This window comes from Periplaneta americana, chromosome 6 (assembly GCF_040183065.1).
Source record: "Periplaneta americana isolate PAMFEO1 chromosome 6, P.americana_PAMFEO1_priV1, whole genome shotgun sequence".
NCBI lineage: Eukaryota > Metazoa > Arthropoda > Insecta > Blattodea > Blattidae > Periplaneta > Periplaneta americana.
In genome coordinates, this window is record NC_091122.1 from 104673187 (window position 1) to 104697212 (window position 24026).

Here is a 24026-nt window from a genome sequence, read left to right on the forward strand (position 1 = left end):
TCGTAATGTTTTCTACAATTCACCAGCATGTTCACTGAACCTTCTACAATAATAACCACACATTAGAATGACAAAGGACTAGCTACTCCAATACCAGTAGTCCTTCACTCCAGATGAAAGAACAGATCCCAACCTACCAAATGTCTACAGGAAAGCCAGCAAATAGGAACACCAAAAGTCCACTTCATTACAATAAAAAAAAACCTTTAAAATGGAAACAATTCTGTCTAAAGATTTCTATTGTCATTGTCTATATAAACTGAAGTCTTCAATTTGTTTTCACAGGATGAATGTGCAGAGACAGAGGTGCAGAATTTGTTGACGAAGTATACTAGCTACCGAAAATAGAGCCCTGAACACTGTGCAAAAGAAGACTTACTCCGGTAATGTGGAAGATTATATTTAGACTGGATCTGTACAACTTCCTAAGAGCAATAGGCCTAAGGTTGGTTGCTGTGCTTGCACTTGTAGTATTTCCTTACAATCTTCGAAACTTTCACTCAGAATTATTCTAAATATTATCATTCTGTCAGAAGAATGCCTTCATAATTAATTTTCCCGAGATTTTATTGGTACTAGGTATTTTATATAACTGTTATTTGTGTAAAGTTATTGAATCTTATACAACAATAGCATTTATAGTCTCACAATACTTTAGAAGAACTAGCCTCAAGTGGCAGATGGACAAAAGAGTACCTCTATTACTTTTTATTTTTCCAACACATATATATATATATATATATATATATATATATATATATATATATATATATATTTTCTCTCTAATAAAATTATTCCTCCTTAATTTTCCATTTCTTACATAGTTGGGGACAGTGGGTGAGCTTGAATTATGTTTCACATGTCCTCGTTACTGTATGGATGTTGTCTGAAGGGTATGCTCCTGTTACAGCAAGTTTTTATAAATGTTCATCCTTCTTCCTTACTATCGTGTGAGGAGTGATGTTATTGAAACATCATATAGGGAAGTATTCACAGAAAAATGTCACATTGGTAATTAGCAAAGTATGGAGAATGCATAAGTATAGACAGAGAATTATTAATTTCTTTACATTTAACAGGTGCTTCTTGCTAGCTGAAGTTGTTGTTTTCTAATGCCAGGCGTTTGACAATAAAGTCACTCAATATTTTTCAAAGATATTATCATGGTTAAATGCTAGCTGAAGTATGCAAGTAACACACTATGATTTTTATGACTGAGAAATTTTATGTGTCAAGAACACTTACTGTGAATGCAGGTTTTTTCTATATTTGGCGTTATTAATTTAACAACACTTTCAGCCTGATACTCTGTCAGTGATAGTAGTAGTTTTATACGATGATGTAATTATTACTTGTCTGAAGAAAATTTTCTTTCATTTGCTTCAAGGGATTGAGAAATAAGTGGCAACTATAATCCATATCAAATTGAAAGAATTAGTTATGACATCTTTCTGATGCTCAGTAATGTTTTATTGGCCAAGGTAAGAAAAATATAATTGGAAAAATAACTTAATATGAACATCTGTTACATTTAAAGAATGATTGAAAGTCATACTTTTCTAAATCATCATTTAAATAAATTTGCATTGTCTAATTTTGAAGAAAACATTTTTAAAAATAGCTGTTCTAGATTCCTCGCATTAATACACCCTTATTGTTAAAAAGTGGTGCTGCTCCCTTCCATTGGTGATTTCATTTTCATCTATTTCTTAATAGGGCATAAACAAATAGAGTAACAATTACCTTGATTCCCTAAGGAATTGTAGATTCTTGCTGAGTCCTGATCAACATCATTAAAGGCTCCTCAGTTAAAAAACACTTTATTTTATTAATTATTAAGAAAGTGGACACTGAAAGAACAACAGAAAAACTGCGCTTTTCTATGTGTCTGAAATGCTGTTTATTTGCTGTTGTAATATGGCATGTTACAGGCGATGATGTAACATCAGCCTGGACCATTACTGCACATGTAAACAAATGCTAACCAGTATTAAATAGCTGCAATTTATCAGTATTTCTAAAGCAAGAGCTAGAATTAAACCATACCAGTTTGAAACCCAGAAGGAACCTAGTATAGAAGTGCCAGAAGTCAGTCCACTTGAGAACAGAAGTAGGTCCTAACAACACAGAGTGTTGTAATTGCGGTAAATGAAAGGTAATACTAACAAGAGAAGAATGTTTTTTTTTTTTCTGCGAAAGTCTTACCATAAATAATATTAAAGGCAGTGCAGAGTGTATAATTTTTCACAATTCTTTCGAAAGTGTTGTTCTGAATACAGATACACTAAATACAGCTAGGATGGTTAGGGAAGAGGCCTTTAGATAAGAGATGAATAATCAGTGTTTTATACACTGGTTTTTGCAGCTCGCTTTAATGGTACCCTTCTGCAACACAACAAAATCTAAAATGTCTGTCATTATATCCATTGCCATATATGTTGTATTTGCCAGAGCTCTTATATTGACCATAACCAACTATCCAAACTCTGTTTTATTTACCCATAATTTGAAACTGTTCTCCCCTTTTTTGTTCCTCTCCTAATTCCAGGACTGATGTATATTTTTACTAATATATTTTATATACTGTGGTGTGCCAGATTTGCTAAATTTGTTTCACAAAAATGTTTGGAAATTAACCCTACAGAGGTCTGGTGTCAAAATGTTACATCAGTGGTCCGGTGGGGTTTGTACAACTCCAATTTTTTTCTTGCTCTTTTAATAAAAAATATATATTCTACTTTTACCAAACATGGAAATTATAATAGCACTGAATCATAAACTTGATCACATTGTGAATTGTTTTCACAGTTTCAAATATTGTCTATTGTTGAACGGTTTTTCATTAAGAAGAGGAAAATAGGGCCTTCTAGTTACAAATAATTATTTTGAGAATCATTATATTTTGATATGATTTCAATTTATTTTCTAACTAAACAAGTTAATTATTTCTCACATTACTGAAATCAAAGCTTCTTGAAAGTAGTACTTAAGAACAATAATTTCTAACACAAATTCGATACACACATCATCAATTATTTGTTTTGTTTTCGGCTGTCATTATACAATATTCAGTCTTTCATACCAAAGAAGCTCACATTGCAAGGTTACAAACATTCTATTATTTTGTATTATCCTTCAGTCTTCTTCTTCTTCTTCTTCTTCTTCTTCTTCTTCTTCTTCTTCTTCACGTCCTTTGTTTGCTTCAGTACAGTTTTTACAATAGGGAACCACATGTTCGGTACAGATTGGGGCATCACAATTTTGACACCTCACTTTTGTTTTGCGGTCTTTACTTCTGGGGCAGTGGGAACAACGAATTGATTTAGTGGCGGTCTGTTTAGCTGGAGGAGCTTCATCTTCTAAACCTGCTGCTCTTTTCACTTTTGTTCGTAATTTCCTAGGTAAAAAGGAGCAGGTACCTCTTTCTGAAGTTCACCTCTTATTAGCCTGAGAGAAATTTCCTTCAGAAATGATCTACGTGTGATGCTCTTTCTCGAATTTTCTTGATACATTATATGTGAGTTTATAGCTGCTAAATTCATGAGGTCAAAAAACACTTTCATAGGTCATCTTCTGCTATTTCTGGCGACACTGTAGTAGGAACACATTTCATCTACTGTATCTATTGCACCTTTCGTATGATTGTACATAGTTATGATTTCCGGTTTTTTCTTGTCACCAGTATCAGCGTCGATAGCAGCATCATGATGCATTGATGATAACAAAAGTACCACCTTTCCCTTCCTAGGTGTATATGATACCAGTGTCATTTCTTGTTGGAAGCCAAACTTGCTGGAAAGAACGTTGTTAGACTGAAGAAACTCAGAAGGGATTTCTCTTTTATTCTTTCTTACTGTCCCAACAACTGTAAGTTTATGGTCCTTCAATAGTTCCGAAGCTAATGGATAACTGGTAAACCAGTTATCCATTGTGACATTTCTACCTGAACCTGAAATGGGTAGAATCATTCTCTCAACAACTGCTGCAGGTGTGTTGGCTAGGTGATAAAGACCTTGTGGCTGTTGACCTACGTATAGGCCTACTTCAAGTTTCAAAACATAGAAAGTTCTGGCATCTACAAGTGCAAAGACTTTGATACCATACTTGGCTGGTTTCTTGGAACATAGACTCGAAAAGAGCATCTTCCTCTGAAGGCTATTAGTTGCTCGTCTCTGGTAACATATGCCCCTGGAGAGTGTGATAATAAATTCTTATTAAAAAATTTTAAAAATCTCTCTTACTGGCGCTAATTTGTCCTGAGCCTTGCATTCTTGCCTAGTACCAGTGTCATCAAACCGCAAACAGCAGAGCAGGAAATGGAATTGAGATAGAGACATGGTGATTCGAAATAATTCGATGCCTGTAATGTCAGCGGCCCAGAGATCTTCTAAATTTTGGTGTCTTGATTTACAGACTCCCACAAAGTATAACAGTCCTAATAACTCCAATAATTCATTTTTGTCTGTCTTCTTTACTTTGTGTTTAGATGACTCCCCATAATTTTGCAACTCTCGTGCAATGCGAGAATTGGTGCAGCTTACTATTTGTTCTACGATAGGCTATTTGGGGTAAGAAAGAGCTGCAAGCACTCAATAGGAGTAAAGCAATTTCTTGCATTTCCCTTCACCCCAGGAAGGCGAGTGACAATGTTATGGCTTCGAGTTCGAACATTCAAGGGGGGAAATTGTTTTCGCCATTTCGTAGTTTTATCTCAACCTATATACAATGAATCAGAATTATCTTCTTCGTTCCCATCAACCTCTCCATCTGTTTCCGTATCACTGTTGTGCTGACTGTAGCTAACATGATCAATTTCGCCTTCAATTTCTGATCCAGAATCATTTACATCAGATTCGTTCAGAACCCCATCGAGAAGACTGGTAGTTCTCCCAATATATTCCTCATAAGATATCTGTAGGAAATGATGTTAATGGAAAGGTTATAGTAAGTCGTATAACTTAAGTTCACCGTTGTTACACCAGTGCAGGTGCAGTGGTCCGGTGGGGTTTCAGACACCCAACTGAGTTTAAACGTGCACTACTAACAAACATCCAAAGCAAACTGAATCAGGACACAACAATCGAAAGTAGAAGCTTAACTTGGAAGGTATACAGAACGCCAAGGTTGTAACATCTGCCATCTCTTGGAAAATCGTAAAAATATTATCTATGGGGTGTGACAAACCCCACCGGACCACTGACGGGTTAAAGATCCAGACCATTTACATAATGAATGTCTCTAAACTCACACGTTGAAGAATATCTATTCAAGTTTTCCTGTTAACACCACACATTTCTGTGACCTGTGTATTCAGTTTCAACCTTTAAACATGTCCTCTGCTTGAAAGGTAATCTATGGCATATTCTTGGCCTCATTTCGCTATCACCAATCCCATCGACGCTAAATAACCTCATAGTTGATACAGCATCGTTAAATATTCAAGAAAAAAACACCGTGACAAATGTGACAAAGTTGCTAACATTAATGCCTAGTGTGATCATATGATCACAGCCCCCACTGATGAAACGGCACATACAAATTTACTGATGTGAATCACTCTTCAATACTTAAACTTTTCCACCACCAAGAGTCGCGCCATCATTTGTTTCTAAGATTACATCTATTATCAGGCAGTACAGACCCAGAAACAAAATTTGGGCCACCTGAATTTCCCAAGTTCCAGTTATAATATACTGCGCATGCTCAGCACTGAGCACTGAGCGTTCGCACTATGTCATAACTGGAACTTGGAAAATTCAAGTGGCCCAAATTTTGTTTCTGAATCTATGTGTTAGAGCAGGAGCAATTGTTTGTATACATCTGAAGTCTAATTAGTGTAATACAGCGTTTCTCAAACTATGGTCCGTGGACCACCTGTGGTCCTCGAGGTCTGCCCTTGTGGTCCTTCAAAAAGGACAGAAGAAAAGATTAAATTAAAACGAATTGCGTATCACACTATAGCTGGAAATGACACATGGCAATCACCTTTCACTTTTTCTTCCAGTACCGACATTTTATGAAATTTATTACCCTACCTGTCTACTGACTTCCCACTCTACTCTCAGAAACAAGAGAAATTTAAAGCCCTATGAACGTGGTGTTTCTCGCCATCTTTTCCCAGCACTTCAGCTGATGACATGTGGCTAAGTACAGTGGCATATCTTTCAGATGCATTCTCAAAACTAAACGAACTAAATCTCTCTCTGCCCGTATTTACTCGAATATTTCACGCACTTTTTTCCCGCAATTTCGATCTATAAATTAAGAGTGTGTGAATTAAGCGAGGAATTTCACAAGCTGGTATTTTTAAGGGTAAAAATGACAAAACTACGCAGTTCCCTTACATATCCTAGTAACTTGTCTTCAAGATCAGGGAATTTTCCACTTTTTGGCCCATGAAATGCTTTCCTTGATGCATTTGTTTCTTGAAGAGCTTGTTTTTGTTTCCTCCAGTAGCGAATATTAAATTCTGGAACTGTGAATTCACGTCCAGCTGCTCTGTTGCCATGTGTTTCTGCATACGCAATAACTTTTAATTTGAAGGACGCAGTATGACTCAAATATCGGGATTTACCATTCATTGTTAAAACTTTTAACAGACTGCTTTTGACAGGTTTCCTTTTTCGAGTCTCAAACTCAACTGATGCGATCCAACACAAAGCTTTCAAACCACCCCCATTCAAATGGTAGGGGGAGGTCAATACCCTATACCGGTATTTTTAAAGGACTTTCATAGACGAGAAGGGTGCGCCTGTAACAGGTAGCTGTCCAGTCCCAAATACCGCTATGCACTCTCTCGTTACTGCATTTAAGATACCGTATATTCAGGGCTCCTCAACATAATACACCTCATTACTTCAAGTTTCAGTATGTACTTGTTACAGTATTTCACGAATATTAAATACGTGAAATATACGAGGAATTTAATTTATTAAATTATATAGTAAATAATTTGGGTGCGTGAAATATTGCGATGGCGTGAATTACGCAAGTAAATACATTCTTTGACGATTCTCAATGTGCATGAGAAAATAAAGATGTTCGAGACGAAACTTGGTTTGTGGGTCAGTTCCATAAAACAGAGGATTTTTTCACTATTTCCAGCCCTGGAGTCTTTTTTGGTTGAAAATGATTTCGTTATTGGAAAATAATTATGCAGTGACATATTATGTTCGCATTTTGAAACTCTGAGGTCACAATTTGAAACTTATTTTCCAAGCAAATATGTCGAATTTTCATGGGTTCGTGATCCCTTTCATTGCGATATTGAAAATAACAAACTTTCATTGAACTTTAATATTGAACTCTCGAATGACACCAGACTTACAATAAAATTCTAAGTGGAAGGTAGGGTTAATTTCTGTACCTCATCACAAGTGAAAAGAGAATATAGTGAACTGTACAATGGTGCTTTACAGATTATAATTAAGTTTGCTTTTACGTATCTGTGTGAGAAAGGGTTTTCATCACTAACTCTAATAAAACAAAGTACCGAAATCGACTCGATGTATGTGACGATCTCTGACTTAAGCTTACCAGCATTCGTCCAAATATAGAACAACTGTGCAAGAATTGGCAGGCTTATCCATCTCATTAATATGAGTACCAACATTTATTTATTTTGTGTAGTTAATAACTCTAATAGCCTTGTTTTATTAAAAAATGAAAATGATTTTTTTTTTCTGTTAAATATTAACTTAATTAGTTAATACTAACATAAAATTAAATGAATTAAATTAATTTTAATTAATTAATTCAGTTTCAAAATATAAGTATACTGGTATTAAAATATGCTACAAAAGTGATAAATTTGCTTTCGAAGGGAACAAGAGTAAGGTGGTCCGCGGAACTGTTCTGACTTAAAAAAGTGGTCCCCACTTCAAAAAAGTTTGAGAAACGCTGGTGTAATATATTACTAGTCAGTAATGTATTCAATGGAGGTAGAAAGAAACTGGCCACCCGACCCCATTATCTCCTGGCTTAATTGCCTCATGAGTGATGTCTTATTGGTGTCACTTATGAGATTCAAAACTGTCTTTGGACAGTTGACTAAACAAGAACAACAACGAAGTCAATAGTAACAGTAGCATTAAAATTATATGCTGCATATGACATGTTGTAATATTGATGCGACTCTCTTGATGTGCACAGATAAATAGTTACTGGTTATTTATTGTGCTTAAGAAAATCATATCCCTCTGTCTCGCTCATTCTTGGTCTTCTTCTCTTTCCTCTCTCACCGACTTCTTCCTTATTTCCAAACTTTGATCCTCTCTCGCATGTGTATAATTACACTTTTTTTTTTTATAGTTCTGTTGTGTGAAGTCATTCTCATTGTCTGATTTTGTGGTCCCTTCCTTTGTTTTCTGTGCTCTGTATGCCTAGTAGATACTTTGTAAATCTGCTAGTTTTCTTTTTAATATTTTTGGAAGGAAAATCACAAGTTAAAAAAAAAGTTTGCCAAGAACTTAGGTTGTAGGTTTGTTATTGTTTGCGTAATCAGAAATATGTTGAATGCAATTTTTCTAACAGTGCCATATTGGATGCAGCAGATATATTATACAATTTTATTATTGTAATCGCCGAAATTAAATACTAGTTTAACCTTCTATTCTCTATGAAATTTTAAGGCTATTAAATCGTGAAATTGAATTTGGAGGATTCACAACGCTTCATTGCATTTAATGTTTTCGATAATTGACAATAACTTGTAAATTTTATAGGTTTTCCTTTTTAAATTGAAGTCGCAATTCCATCACTGCAGAGTAATTAGTGCTAGCTAATTTTCAAAGATTATATCTTCATATTAAGTGAAAATTATATGTTGATGCTTTTAGTTTTTGTGGAGATATTAGTCGTCTTATTCTTTCCAACATTCAGTGTGGAAAGCTATCTATAAATCAACTATGTACGAATTAAATTTTACGTTGAGACCCATTGTCTTTCTGAATGTTTTATAGTTTGGTTAATTTTTCCTGAGCCAAATATCATGTGGAAGTGAAATGTGCTTCCTAATATATACAGTAGTTTCAGAACTATAAGGTATATCCCTCTGGAAAAAATTAATTACACTGAGATTTTTATTTATTCAAATATATTGGTTATTTTGTCTGAAATATTTTTCATGTTGTAAATTATTGAAATTTGCACAAAGAATGAAACCCTGTAAAACTTTTTGCAGTGACTGAAATGTTCTAAGATATCAGAGGCAAAATGAGAGAAAACTTGGAGCGTTAGCATGTAGACTACAGTTCAGACTTGGAAAGCAACTTAAATATTTTTTCTCGGATAGAATGGGAATTTTTCATCTTCCTTCAGAACTTTCAGATTTATCTGACATCTTGATAAATTAGAGTAATGTCAAAAGAAGTGTGATTCCTGCTTAGAATAAATTGTTTTATGACCTTATTTCGTTATGGATTTTTATCTAGTTGACTAAATTGAGTATGAAGTCCATACATATATTGTAGATATTACATTAATAGACAAGACGAAATGCCACCAAAGGTACAGAAAACTAGTCGCCAGAGTGCCACTATCTGTTATTCTCAGACTAGATTCCACGTAGAGTACATATGAATTAGTTCTCAAGGTCTAATTGAATGATTAACAGAAATCTAGCAATAATTATGAGGTTTTTTTTACCGTCCTTGTGCGCAGTAATAATTAGTCTGCCAATTTACTCAGACATGTGCATCAATCAAGAGAATGTTCTTGGACTACCAGATTCCTCGCAACAAAATATTGCAGAAAGCAGTTTTCAGTTTTGTGCTGAGTGCCGAGTGTATAAGTTGTGTCATGAGGTACAGTACAGAACAACGCACTTTTATTTGTAATACTTCCCCAAGAAGTCTTCGTGGAGAAGGTGTCGCCGTAAGTTCCGTCGTCAATTTCCGATTCCCCTGTGCCGGATAAAACAATATACTGACTAGTAAAGGAGTTCAAAGAGACTGGATTGTGCAAAATAAGATACCTCATATGAATAAACGTGTATTAACAGAGGATAAATTGGACGAAATAGGATGAAATAGGTTTTCGGTTAGAACAAAGCCCTTACAAATCTTTACGCCGTTTAGCGTAACAAGCACTATAAATTCTGAACATTATGTGCAACTGATTCTGCAGCTTTTCTTCGCGAAGCTCACAGATGAGGAAAAAGAATACCCATACTTTGTTCAGGACAAAGCAACAGCGCATATTGCACATGTTTCAATGCAACCAATCTCTAATGTTTTCAGCGATCACATTTTGAGTCTTGGTTTGTGGCCCCCCCCAGGTCCCCTGATCTAAATCCTTGTGATTTTTATTTGTGGGGGACAATAAAGAGTGTAGCATACAGAAACAACCCTCGCACCTTGAATGAACTTTATCATACCGCATATTACTATTGCGCTTTGGCAGCATGCGAGGCTCGCTAGACTTTCGGTTAAGTGGTGGCATTTTGTCTTGTCCACCTGGTATTATACTGTAGTGAGACCATAATTTGGACATGTAAATATTGCTTAATTCAGAAATACTGTTTATAAGTTTTCAATATCAAATACTCAGGTTCGTACATTAATTTGCTGTGGCAAAAATGGTTGTGGGAATGAAAACGTGATTTATCATGGGGAAGATGTAAGTTACATAAACTCCAAAATACAGCTATCTGCTATTAAATATTGACTTCGTTATTCTTAAAAAGAAGTTTATGTAGATCTTTATCTTATCTTTTTTATGAAAGTAGCAAATTAACGAACATAATAATAAATTAATATAATTAAAAATATATATATGCAAATGATACTCCTGATAAGCAGCCATAATGTGATACACTGAATCTTTCGTGTGTAGGTAATAATAAATCACATATTTTATTTGAAGGGTTTCAAGTCAGACTTAGCTGCCTATCACAAAAATTAAGTTTCTTATCTTCATCACAGCTTATCTTAATCTACCTTGTGGTAAGCATGAGTAACTGTTTCCTAACTGCTGAAGCATGCAGTTGTGAAATTAAGTTGGGTAGCAATTGATCTTATCCATTTGCAGTATTGAACTTAAACCTTAAATCTCCGGAACTATTTCATCTGGGTTAGTCACGACTGGTTTGAAACCCTTCATTTGTTTTCTAGCATTTTGTGAGTTGCGTGTGCTGTTATTGCATTTGTATAACATTCCATTGAATTACTGTACTTTTTCCTCTTTTTGTGTGGGTGTGTGAAAGATGGGATGTAATACTCAGTTCAATATTCCACATTACTTCACAATTACATCATGTTGTTTGCTGTAGCTACATACATTATAAATGCAAAACTGGAGACCATAGAAGAGCCTTAGGATGGCAGGATGTTAAGACTCTCACCCCACGAAATAATTGACACTAAATAGCAGTAGGGGATGTTATCCCTACATGCTGGCCTTCTTTATTCCTAAAGAAGTCCCGCTGGTATACATTTTTGTTAGTGGCTGAGTGAATCATAGAGTTAATAGTGCTGCCAAAAGGATGAGATCAATGAAAGCGTATGATTCCTTCAAGAATCGAACCCGCAACCTTCTGACTTTCAGTGCAATGTCTTAACCACGACACTAACCATGTATCCCACATACATTATTATAAGTACAGTTCACACTATTTGGGTCTATGAATATATTTTCACTGTAATATATTATTATTGTGCTTGTGCCATTTTTATTTAGTATTGTACACGAAAGAGTGATATGAAATTTTATTGCAGCAACAAAAGTTTGTTTAATGAGTTGCTTTTTCTTTCTTTTCCCTTCCTCTCTCTCTAAACTGATTAATATTGTTAAGCTATTGCTCTCTTTTTACAATTCATTTCACAGCACTGTGTACCAAATTATAAAAAAATAACAATTCTATTTAAGATGTCTCGTAATTACTTGAATAATCGAATTATTTGTTCATACACAAACATTAAAATCTTAGCATTGATATTTGCTTAGTTGTATCACTGTTACTCCATCAGCAATCATTGTTTATTTTATAGGCGAGGAAGCAGAAGGATTAAACTTTTCATTTTGTTAACGTCAAAATATTTTTTTTATGAAACTAGTGCAGAATGATTAAGTAACCGGGAGAACTATCTGCATGTTCCGAATCGTGTTATTTTAAGAGTAATGATTTGCTTCAAATCTCACTGTCTTCTCTCATCTTTTTCCTTGTCCTCTTTTTGTGCTTTTATTTACGTTTGATCATTAAGTAAATAACTGTACTGCTGTCTCCTTATTTCTTACCTTTAAACTATATTACTTAATTTTTCTCATAAAGGATATGTGTGATTAGGAGCAAGTATGAATTAAATTTCAATTTACATATTGTATTATCAGAAACATTTTTTGTCTGTCTATGTTATTTAGTGACGAAAATACATACCCTTTGAGTAGTCCAACAGGATTCGTTGTGATGTAGGTACCTGAAGCATCATTGTTGTGTTTCTTTATACAACTGTATAGAAAAGAGATATATAATGGATGAAATGTAATGTTGATTTTTTTTTATGTTAAGAATTTGGTCTTACACCTCAATTACAGTGATGTGAGGTAAGTGCATCTTGGTGAACGGGATATGTTAGGATTTTACTCCTATCAGTTCTTGTACTCCAGATTTATACATAGTTTTTACAGTTATTGACATTATGTGGAACATGTCTGCAATCTGTCAGTGTGTATTTTGCAATAAATAATAATACTGCTGGATCATTAGTTTATAGAATACCGGTATGTAAGTTTAAACTTTAAATCTCTGCCTTCCTATCATATTTATTGAAGTTTTGGTTTATTTTAATATGTGTTTGTGCTTTGGATGTGAATTATATTTCGGTGAAAGTCTTTTATGGGACACTCTTATTTTCAGGTATATTCCATATTTGGAAAGTGTTTGTGTCGTGTATTGAGGGATTTGTTTTATATATTAATTTGATATTTTTCATTGTTAGTCAGTATAAGAAGTACAGTGTTTCTAAAAGAGAAAATGAGTACACTTACACCACATCTCTGTTATGTTTGAATATAGTGAAAAGGTTACATGCTTGATGTACACTTATCCAAAACCTTAGTGTACAAATGCATGCTGCGTACATAATGAGGTACTGTTTTGCTGTTGCATCGTCATTCGTGTAGAATGGAGTTTAAAGATATTCGGTCTGCACAGTTTCTTATATTTTTCTGTTTAAAGTTGTATTAATCAATGTTGAGCTGCATTTACCACACTCCATTATACAGGTTGGATTAAAAAAAAAAATTAGGAGGATGTTATTCTTTGTGAGCAGTTGAAAAAATATCTCAATATCATTTTGATCTCTTAGGTAACATTTATCCTCTCCCAAAAAATATTTTTCATCTGCAGTTCAGCGCTCTTTAACATAACATTTATTAATGTAGATAAATACATTCTGGCATGATTTGATCTTCTTTTTGAGATCAATCTCCAGGAATAATTTTATTATTCAGTGCCCTTTTATCATGTGTACTTTTTTAAAACTAAATTAAATTTTGTCAAGGCATGTAATGCGAAGTCCACATAGCTATACGAGTTTAATTTGGTGTAATTGTAATGTAATTAGAAGATTCAAATTGTGTAGATTTGTATGCAAGGTATAGTCTTGAATCGGTTGGTAACATCAAAATATGTTAAGTTAGTCCATTGTGAAAGATTGTATCTTAGGTTCAGAAACCATTACTTTCCTATCTTCATAAATGGAACTTTGCTATTGTTTTACTGTGAAGGAACGAATGATGTTAACTTTTTGTATAGCAAGAAACTGTCAAAAGACTGAACTCATGTAGGTCCGAGTATTTGTCTAATGCCAAATTCTTACACTTGTTTGCTCATTGTATAGTTGATAACTTGCCAGATTTGTGCATGCTTTTTGAGAGATGTGCAATTGGTCAGTGTGGATCACAGGAGGTTAGAATAAAATCTTGGCAGAATTATGTGATATATTCCATAGAGATGTGTTAATTCTTCAGGATAGTGAACTTGGCAAATTGATGGTGTATTCCCACAAATAATTTTAAAGCTTTCCTGGCAGTAAGTTGAAAAGAGCTTAGTGCTGACCTTGAGTACAGTATACTTTATTTTCCGTCTCATTTCTGTATATAAGTATGGTAAATGCACATAATTCTCATCTGGCTGTCCTGAAGAAAGACTTTCCTGTCATTCTCGTTGTATCGTTGCTCATTTGCCATGCCATTATCTCGCTACTTTATAATAACCTCTGTAGAATGTTAATGAAGAAAGTTTATTTTATTTCACTGTTCTCAGTAATTAAAGTGTGCTTCAAAAGTCTCCAAACTATTTCAGTAAGTGTAAGATAGTAGTGGTTACATACTGTCCAAAGTTATCTCCAAAATATTACTCTTGGGCCTTTGCATACCAGTTTCAGCAAATTTTTCACATTTAGAAGAATTCCTCGGAGTTCTCTTGAGTGCCTCAGAACTTTCTGCAAGTTATTTTAATTTCTATGTGATCAGATCAGTTTTCTTTCAAAGTGAACTAAACTTATGATATAAATAAATGTCTGATGAGGCCAAAGTAGGCAAATGTGTTATTTGAAGAAGCACAGAAATTGTTTAGCATTGAGGGTACAGCACACTGGCACATTGTTATGGTGCAGAATCTAGGACTTGTTACACCACTCTGTGTTCGCAGTTTCCTTCTCATTTGTTTCCTTAATTGCTTCTAAACAGTTCTGTAATAGTGTTAGTTTTTTGTTTAACCCCATGAAGCATATTCATGATTAACAATGCTCAACAACTTGAAGGAAATCAGTAATATTGTCTTTACATTGGACCAACTTTACCTTCCCCCATTTTCTCCTCCCCCCCCCACCCCCTCCAATCATGATGAATAGCCATGAGCCTATAAATCTTCACCAGTAATTATTTAATTCACTTTCTGCACATTGTAGGAATCCCTGATTGCTACTGCTTTTGTTGGTTATGTTCTGTACAGTATAAAACCTTAACTTTATGTAACTAGTCATCTCCGTAATGATCAATTGATGGTCTAATCATTTAATTTCATTGACATTGGCTGCATTACATTCAGTCTTTGAAATCGAAGGATGCCTGGAATGATGATCATCTTTGACTAATTCATCCTCTTTAATTCTCTTATATGTGGTCAAAACTGGGCACTTTTAAAGATATAAAATATCTGTAAAAGACTTTTCAGTTTTCACACAAAATTTAATGCAAACATGTTGCACCATTTTCACATCCTTTATCACTTAAGTAAAATGTGCTAAATCACATTACAACTTCCCAAAACTGGTTGCAATCTTGCTGTAAGGAGTTAATAGTAAAAGTTACTTTCAGATGTTGATAATAGAATAGATTTTCTTTCCAACCTTCAGATTATTTTATTATTGCTTAACAGTGGTGGATCCAGTTCGGGAATATTTCAATCACAGTGGTGTAAATAATAATATTTTCTGATAATTTATTATTTAAATGACTCATGGATAACCTTTGTGGTCGGTTTATGGAAGTTAAAGTTGAAAATGTTGATTCACATATTGTTGTGCTGCGCCTGAATATTGCCACTGTTGCAAACAATTCATACGGGTTTTTAACACTTCCCGAGCTTTTAACAAATTATCAATTTTGTTTTCATTAGGTTTTGAAGACAAATGTATCTTTACCACTGACATCTCTTCTCTGCTTGGCAAAGTTACACCTACATTTTCTAAGGGTTAAAGATTTTCTATCTTGAGTTTTCTTTTTCCAAAGTAATCTGAAACAGAACAATGAACATGAAAGATATGTGTATCATACATTATCATTATTAATTCTTTAAATTTACAAAAGAACAATGGAATAAAATTAATTAGCAATTTCATTCTTACTCCCTCAAAATAACTGTAGTCTGCAATTTTGTTTGGCTGCGAATTTCCTCAGGACATCGCCGAGCTCCAGAGCCTGTGTTCACTACTTCTCAAAGGCTTAAAAACTAAAACTAAATTTCCATTCGCTCTTGACTCATGGATAACCTTTGTGTTCGGTTTATGGAAGTTAAGTTGAAAATGTTGATTTGCATGTTGCTGTGCTATGCTGCACCCTAATGATGCCACTGTTGCGAATAATTCATGTGTTTTTGAACACTTCCCAGGCTTTGAACAAATTTTATCAATTTCGTTTTCATTAGATTTTGAAGATAAATATGTCTTTACCACTGACACCTCTTCTCTGCTTGGCAAAGTTACACTTAAATTTTCTAGGGGTTGAAGATTTTCTATCTTAAGTTCTTCCACATTCTCAATATCCAATAAAAGTTCTTCATTTTCACAGAAACGTTAAGCTAAAATCACTAAATCCACAGCTTCATAGAATATATATTTTAGCCGGAGTGTATCGGAGCTGTTTGAGGAATGTACTGACAACTGATCAAAATAAATATAATCAGTATTTTCAATTGTCTTCTTAGGTCTTTTATTTGGAACGAAATGAAAAGCCAGTGTCTCTGGCAACAGAGCTTCAGCTTCTTTCAGCATAGAAGAGAACTGTACAGACGAAGTCACTAATTTCATGTTTCACATACTTTATGATAGCAATTGCATAACTTAGGCTTGTATGACGACTTTAAAATGCTTTATCAGCTGGTTTCAATAGTCCAAGGATTTTCTTGTTGAACACCAACATAAAACGAAATTGAAGTGATGCCATTACAGTCTTCAAACCAATACTTTTGGCCATGTCTTCTCTATTGAAGTTTTCTCGTCTTATACTGTATCATTAAGCAATTTCATTATTTCTTCATAATTGGAAAGAATTACTTCAATAATAATTGCAAGGTGCCCACTCCACTGCTGTTCTAGAAGACGTACTATGGTTCTTCCTTCATATAATTCTGCGATTTTGCTCCATTGAAAAAAATCGTGCGACATAGTAGATTGATCAAAAAACTGTCTTATGTCACGTACTTCAGACACTATTTTAAGAACTACTAAATGGAGTCTCTGATTATAACAGTGGACATAAGGGACATTTCTTTTCACAGATTGACTTATTTGAACAGCTACACCTCCTTTTCTGCCACTCATCACACCAACACTGTCAAAACATTGACTTAGAATGCGGGAAATATCAAGGTTATTCTCATGCATTACATTCAATGTGGCTTTTGTAAACAATTTAGCATCCAGTTCTTTTGTTGTTACTACCTGAAGAAGCGATTCTTTAACAACACCGTCCTTAACATAGCGAATAGCAATGGAAATGTTCTCCCTGTTATTCCTATCTCTTGTGCCATCTTCAGGAAGGTGAACCAAGCCACATCTGCATTAATTATATCCTTAGCGATATTTTCTCTCACCACCTCTGCCATAACCTCAATGATTTCATCATGCATATCAAGTGAAGTATACATTCCATTTTTAGGTGCGTGTGTTAAACATTCTGAAAGAGTTTTATCTTTCTTTAATGTATATTCAAAAAAATTTATGAACAAACTGTTCTCTGTCTTATCTTCAACATTGTATTTTCCTCATAGAGCAAGCTCATTGACTGCCAAAAACTGTATAACTTCCATTATCGATTTTACATAATAACGTTTCACTAGGACAGTTTCATTCATTAATGTTGAAACCGAAGTGCAGGTTTCTACATGGTTTTCTCGCTCCTTCCACATTGACATGGTACAGATATGTGTTTCAGACTTTTCATGTTTGGGAAAACCACACTTGTCTAACGCATTCTTCCAGTTTGTGAACCCTGTTTCCATGAAGCTTGTTTCCTTTGTGCCATGAGGCTGAAATTGCATGCAGGCATAACAGAAAGCAGTATCTTTAAGAACGAAATATTGCAGCCATGCAAATTGTCTACACCAGTCAGGGTGGAAACTACGCCCCATTGCTTTCTTTAAGGTAATTTGTCAAAATAACTGATTTTATTGGCTTATCTTTTTGTGGAAAATCAACACTATTCAGGTTCTTTGTTCTGAATTCTGGTTGAGGTATTGCCGCCACATCCATCCTGTTTATGTTGCTAGAGTGAATTGAGGATTCTTGCCTTTCCTTTGCCTTATGTTTGCCAAAGAAATGTCTTATATCCATATTCACTCACAAGTCACAACTTTCACTGCACTTCTATTGTGACACCATAGGGACGCACGCACATGCAAATGTTTATGTTGCTGGAGTGAATTGAGGATTCTTGCCTTTCCTTTGCCTTATGTTTGCCAAAGAAATGTCTTATATCCATATTCACTCACAAGTCACAACTTTCACTGCACTTCTATTGTGACACCATAGGGACGCACGCACATGCATCCGGAAATAATACGAACTGACTCAGTTAAAAATTAGTGTTGCCAACACCAATTCTTGTAAAACTCAATCGAATTGTGTAAGCAATCTGCAGTGGGTTCTCGAATGTAGATGAGTACACCGTAAAAAAAAGTCTGTTCATAAGCAGAAAAGGGCAAAAATACAACAAAAAGTAGAACATTTCCTAAAATATGACCAATAGACAGTAAAATACTGAAAATGCAAAATAAAAGTAGGCTATATTAGTTCGTGTTGAAACGAGTTTGTATTACATCCTCATTGTCTGTGATGTCTCAGAAAAAGATGCTATTTCATCAACATAAATACATACTGGCGATTCGAATAAAATTATTGGCCAGAAGATATGCAGGAGATAGTAAGCGAGTATGTGGTGAGTACAAGTATCATGTTTATATGGCTCCGCGCACTGCTAGAAGTTTCGAACTCTTATTGTCAGATGTTTGCCATTGACCCTAGAGTCTTGTTGCATCATGCATGTCGAGGTGTATGATGGGAATTTTGTACAAATGTAAGGTATATATTTACAAACACAAACATGTTCTATACTGTTCCTGGGATTTTGGTCAGTAAAAAGCATCACACAGAATTTGAATTAATTTATTTCTTTAGAAACGATCCAATTTCAAACGTAGATTTAGACTGAGGATTTATTCAACAAATCAATTGTTTTATGTATGCTGAAAATACATATTTGTGTACAACACTGAGAAATGATCAGGAAACATCTAGCATAAATCGAAACAGCATCCACAATTTTTTGTCCTTCCTGTCAAATTACTGAAAATGGACTGAACTTGTTTTGGGAGGAAGGTCTTCAATTACTGTATGTAATGTACAAGTGCATGTAAACAGATCACAAAAGAAGGGGTTTTTAAGAACCAAAAAGGAAAAGACTATTTATTTTTACATTGAAAATAAACTTAACACACTAGGTTTAAAATTAATATGCATTATGCCATAACTTTGGTGCTTTTCAGAAATCACTTTGAAAAAGCTCAAAACACTTATTGCAGAAAAACAAAATCATTAAATAAAATTATGCTATTGAACAGTCAACAGAATATTGTCTGGTTTTTTCGAAACTATATTTTCAACATTGAAATTATTTAATTTTCAATTACAAGTATCAAAATTGAAGTCATATTGCCGTTTTATAGTCAGTTCCTAAGATTGTTCTTTACATCAACGAAGAAAACTTTGCATTTGTATATGCTGCCAAATGGAGAAAATATTTCTGAAACTTAATTAAATGTGGATATTTAGATGAATATAGGGTGATGCTAATCTACCTTATTAGTTGTCTACAACCAACCATGTCTGTTAGTTCAAGTTGCTAACGTGCTGGTGCATTTAGAGATTTAGTTTCAGAGGGTAGACTAAAGATGTCAAATTTGGAATTTCTCGAAGTGAAATCACTTAATCCTGTATTGAAATTCTCTGAGAGGCCATTCATGATTGCACAGAACCAGCAATTTTCAGAATTAACTACAGAATTCAAAGACATTAATGAAGGAAAATAAAATCTTGAGAAGAAATTCGGGTAATCTACATTGAAATTTTTCTCTTAAAACACTGAACTGTATCAAGCAAGCACCTCAAAGATACGTTTAAATTATATATACATTAGAATCCCTCTTAACTGGTACCAGTGGGACCAGGCAAGTTCGGATATGAGATTTTGCCGGATAATTGAATAAATCCTATTTTATGATGCCAATCTGTTGAAACTGCAGTCACATGAAGCTTATTTCTCATTTACTTGATCATAACTAAATAACGTAAAACTGTGTGAATTTTCTTTATTAAAACATCACTTAACACAAAAATACACTAATTTTTGGTTCGAATATTTACTGAACATAAAATTCATCCGAACTGTCTAATGTGGCAACTGATGGCCCAGGCTGTGGCAATCCATTCATGCATTCTTTTGTGCCTGATAATAGACAGGGAGATTCGTTACATTTTTGAAGTACCTTGGATTTCGGTATTTTCCCATCACTGTCATGTCATGTGTGTATGTGCAGCATTTTCGCATACCATAACAGTTACATGATCATTGTTTTGTTTGAAGCCCTTGGGCGAGGTTTGCGTCACACATGCCAATATTGTTGTAGGAAGACACCGCCATAATAAACCAGTCTCTTAGGCATTTTATATTTGCTGCACACTAACATTACTCTGACAATTTTCTGGAACTGATTAATAAACTGATTAAACTGATCCACGGACACTTTGTCGACACTCCTAGTTCACCAGACACATCTAGTTTTCAGGTTCCATGTCTTTCTTTGAATCTGTTAAGCCACCCAACGAAAAATCCACACTCACCTTGCAGTTTCATTTTCTAGTGCAATTCCTTGACTTTTTCTTGTAGCATCAGCCCAGAAGTGCACATTCCCTCAGATCTTTTAATTGCGAACCATTTGTATAGAACATGATCCCATTCTTCACAATGGGACTGATGTACAGCTTTCCGATTTTCCGCAACTTTATAGATTCATTGTTACTTTTGAATCACCGAAGTTGACTGCCTTGTTTCTTTATATTGTATAAAGTTGAACTTCCAACTTTATATTCGTCCATTAATTTGGATCTACTAACTTCTCTTTCTATTTTCTCGAGTAATTCAAGCTTTTGCTTCAGTGTGAGGACGTTACTCTTGCACTTTGTGGTAATAGCCATGATGCTATCTATCACATGAATGAAACTTTTACATACTATAGGAACAGAGAATTTCACACTTTCCTATTTAGACTTAACTAACACTCCCTCGAAACGACCTAAGCAGCAACTTACCAACACTACCTGATCTACCCCAGGGACATAACAGGGTTTTCTTCTATGTTTTCACAAGTAAACATTGTAAAGAGTAAAGATAATATACAGCATGTGTAACCCACGAAAACCACTCACATCTTCGTCCGACTCTTCCCTTTCACATGAATGATTATTTTTTCTTTTTGCCCTAGCCAAAAGTGTCATTGTTTTGGTATTGCTGGTTACAAGGGATTTTACTGTAATTAAAAGAAAAATGTGACACTGATAAAAATTTAATTTAAATTGTTTATTTATTTATTAGTGTGACCCAACATTTTGGATTTGCCTTGCGACACAGAATAGCTCACAATAAAATTTAAAATGAAAAATTACATAAACAGGTTTCAAACAAAAGAAATTAAGACATAACTAGTTACTAGTCTGAAATCAATTTATTTCTCTCTTCTCCCGAATAATGTCTATATTTGTATTCGTATTGTGTCTTAGAATGAATTCCCCCCCACAACCTCCCATTCCTCATTGATAGCTCTATTGTATGCTCGTTTGCCTTCAGTGATAGTTTGCAACATTGTATGTACTACTGTACACCCTTTCTTACTGCTGTAATAGTAATGTTCCTCAGGCAGAAAAGCACAGTACCAGAGCAGAGAACTTAGAAAAGCTTGTGCTCGCATTCCTGGTGTATACTGTATATTCTATAGGAAAAGAAAATTCTCACTTATGGTCTCTCTCTTCAGGCATTTCTTGTTCATATGCTTCAATAGTGAATGCTTCTCACTATAAGAAATTTATTATTATTATTATTTTTTTTTTTGTTAAATGTATTTGTTACTTTTCTCACTTTTGTACTACTGTGGGAATAGTATTTTTGACTTTATCAATTTGCCAGTTCATTACTCTTTAACGTTGATTTTAATTAGTAGAGTATCATAGTCATCTGCATTGTTGGAGTGTTCCTAGAACAGCTACTTCTTTATCAAATATTGCATTACTTTTGTTGTCTCTTTTTTGTATTGTATGAGTACATATAAATAATTTTGGTAGCTCTTTAGAATTGTACGAATGTAGTAAGACTAAACTGTGTCCTGTTTTAGTTATTTGGAAGCAATGAGTGTGGTAATGAAACCAAATGGTATTTTAGATAAAGTAGGAGATAAATATTGAATGAAATGTTAGATAAAATGTGATATATTGTATAAAATGCAAGATGCTGGAAATTGTTGTAAAAATGTTAAGTTTATGGGGAATTGTATTGCCAGTTATACTGTATGTTTTATCTTGTAAAATAACAACTTTTTATTGAAGGAAAACTTGCAGTTATGTACTCTCACTTTTGTTTTAGAATGTAATCTGTACCTCTATCCTTTCTTCCCAGGTGTTATCCTCAGCATTACCTAATGTCAATACTGTCATCTTAAAGTGTGTTGTTCTATGATATATCCAGTGTCAAGTAAATCTACTCATTTTAATAGTCTTTAAATTGAATAGTTTTATAATTTAGCTTTTTTATAAAATAGTTATATTTATATGCTTTATTGTGATCATTTTCGACTTCTGGCGCATGTGCAAAGAGGAATTTTATCACCAGTAATTGTTTTCAATTTGGAAGTATGTGTAAAATAAATAACTGTTACGAAGATACATGGTATTCCAGAACTTCTTTTGCAAAAAGGTAGAATAATATACAGGTGAACCATAAGTAATGTCATTAATTTCAGGAGTTATTCTTTGAGATATTTAAAACAAAAAAGTTTAATGTAATATTTTGCTTGTTTTTGCTTCCTTTTCGAGATGAAAATTGTTTCATATGAAACAATTCATAATGTGTTTTGGGAAAGCCGTTGATTCAGTTCTCAATATCCTCAGTCAGTTGAAGAGAGCAGTGTATTACGTTAATAAATTATTGAAGGAATTTTAGTTTTGTCCTTTAAATGTACAGAAATTTGATACAAACAAATGTAATATTTTGAAATTCCTTTTTAGATAGAAAACTTACATTTGTGCAGATCAAATTTCTCCACATTTAAAGGACAACTAAAATTTTTTCAATCAATGATTATTATTATTATTATTATTATTATTATTATTATTATTATTATTATTACTATTATTATTACTATTAGGCTACTGTTACTATTATTATACACTGCTGTCTTAATTGACTGAGTATATTGGGAATTCAGTCACTGGTTCTCCCAAAACATGCTATGAAATGTGTCATATAAAACAATTTTTATCTAAAAAAGGAAGCAAAAACGAGCAAAATTGTATTAAACTTTTTTGTTTGAAATGTTTCAAAGAATAACGTTCCGAAATTAATGGCATTACTTACGGTTCGTTCTGTATAAGACTTCTATCATTGTGAATGGTTTCTGATTAAGATTTTGGGCTTTATAAATGTGTGTTGAGATGTAATTTTCCCAATACTTTGAAGCAACTTATGCAGCCCATCTAGTATTATTTCTTGTGATGAAGATTTTGTTTTGCAGTCTCAGGATGGAATATATGTATGTATCTTCGAAATAGACGAAATAAGTCTCAATTTAAGAGTGAAAAATCTAAAATCAATACATCAAGATACAGTGATACTTGTATTTTGCATTCTCCCATTTTAGGTAATAAATTTTAATTCCAACTTAATGACTGTAACAACAATGCAAAGATTTTCTCGATTTTATGATCTCCGATTTTACATTTTCCTCGACTTTAGGCTGGAATTTTTATGTGCGACATCAGACAACAATGTAACATGCCACTTCTCAGAAACTGTAGTGTGACCACGTGCGATGTGCAGGTGATATCACACTAGATGCAAGACACTACCATCAACTGCTTTGTTCATTTGTTGGAGAATTGCTGTTGTAGATAGAGAATGGAGCCCTGGTACTGAAAATTAAATACTGTTTTAGAGCTTACTGTTATGTCAAAGTGTATTATAATGGCTGCAAATCCAGTGAA

At 34.0% G+C, this 24026-nt stretch overlaps 1 protein-coding gene across 5 annotated transcripts in view; it reads left to right on the top strand.

Annotated features, from left to right (window-relative positions):
• Nucleotides 1-24026, top strand: part of LOC138701603 (regulator of microtubule dynamics protein 1-like) — a 98309-nt gene that overhangs the window by 53547 nt on the left and 20736 nt on the right. For 2 of the 5 annotated variants that reach the window (XR_011332630.1, XR_011332629.1), the window contains exon 6: nt 286-445. Coding sequence is in view for 3 of the 5 variants with exons in the window: in XM_069828666.1 (XP_069684767.1) it covers nt 286-348 (63 nt within the window). In the remaining 2 variants the exon portion in view is untranslated. Of the gene's footprint in view, nt 1-285; nt 22379-24026 lie in introns of those variants that run through there. The other 3 variants (XM_069828666.1, XM_069828665.1, XM_069828664.1) reach the window with 2 other exon arrangements.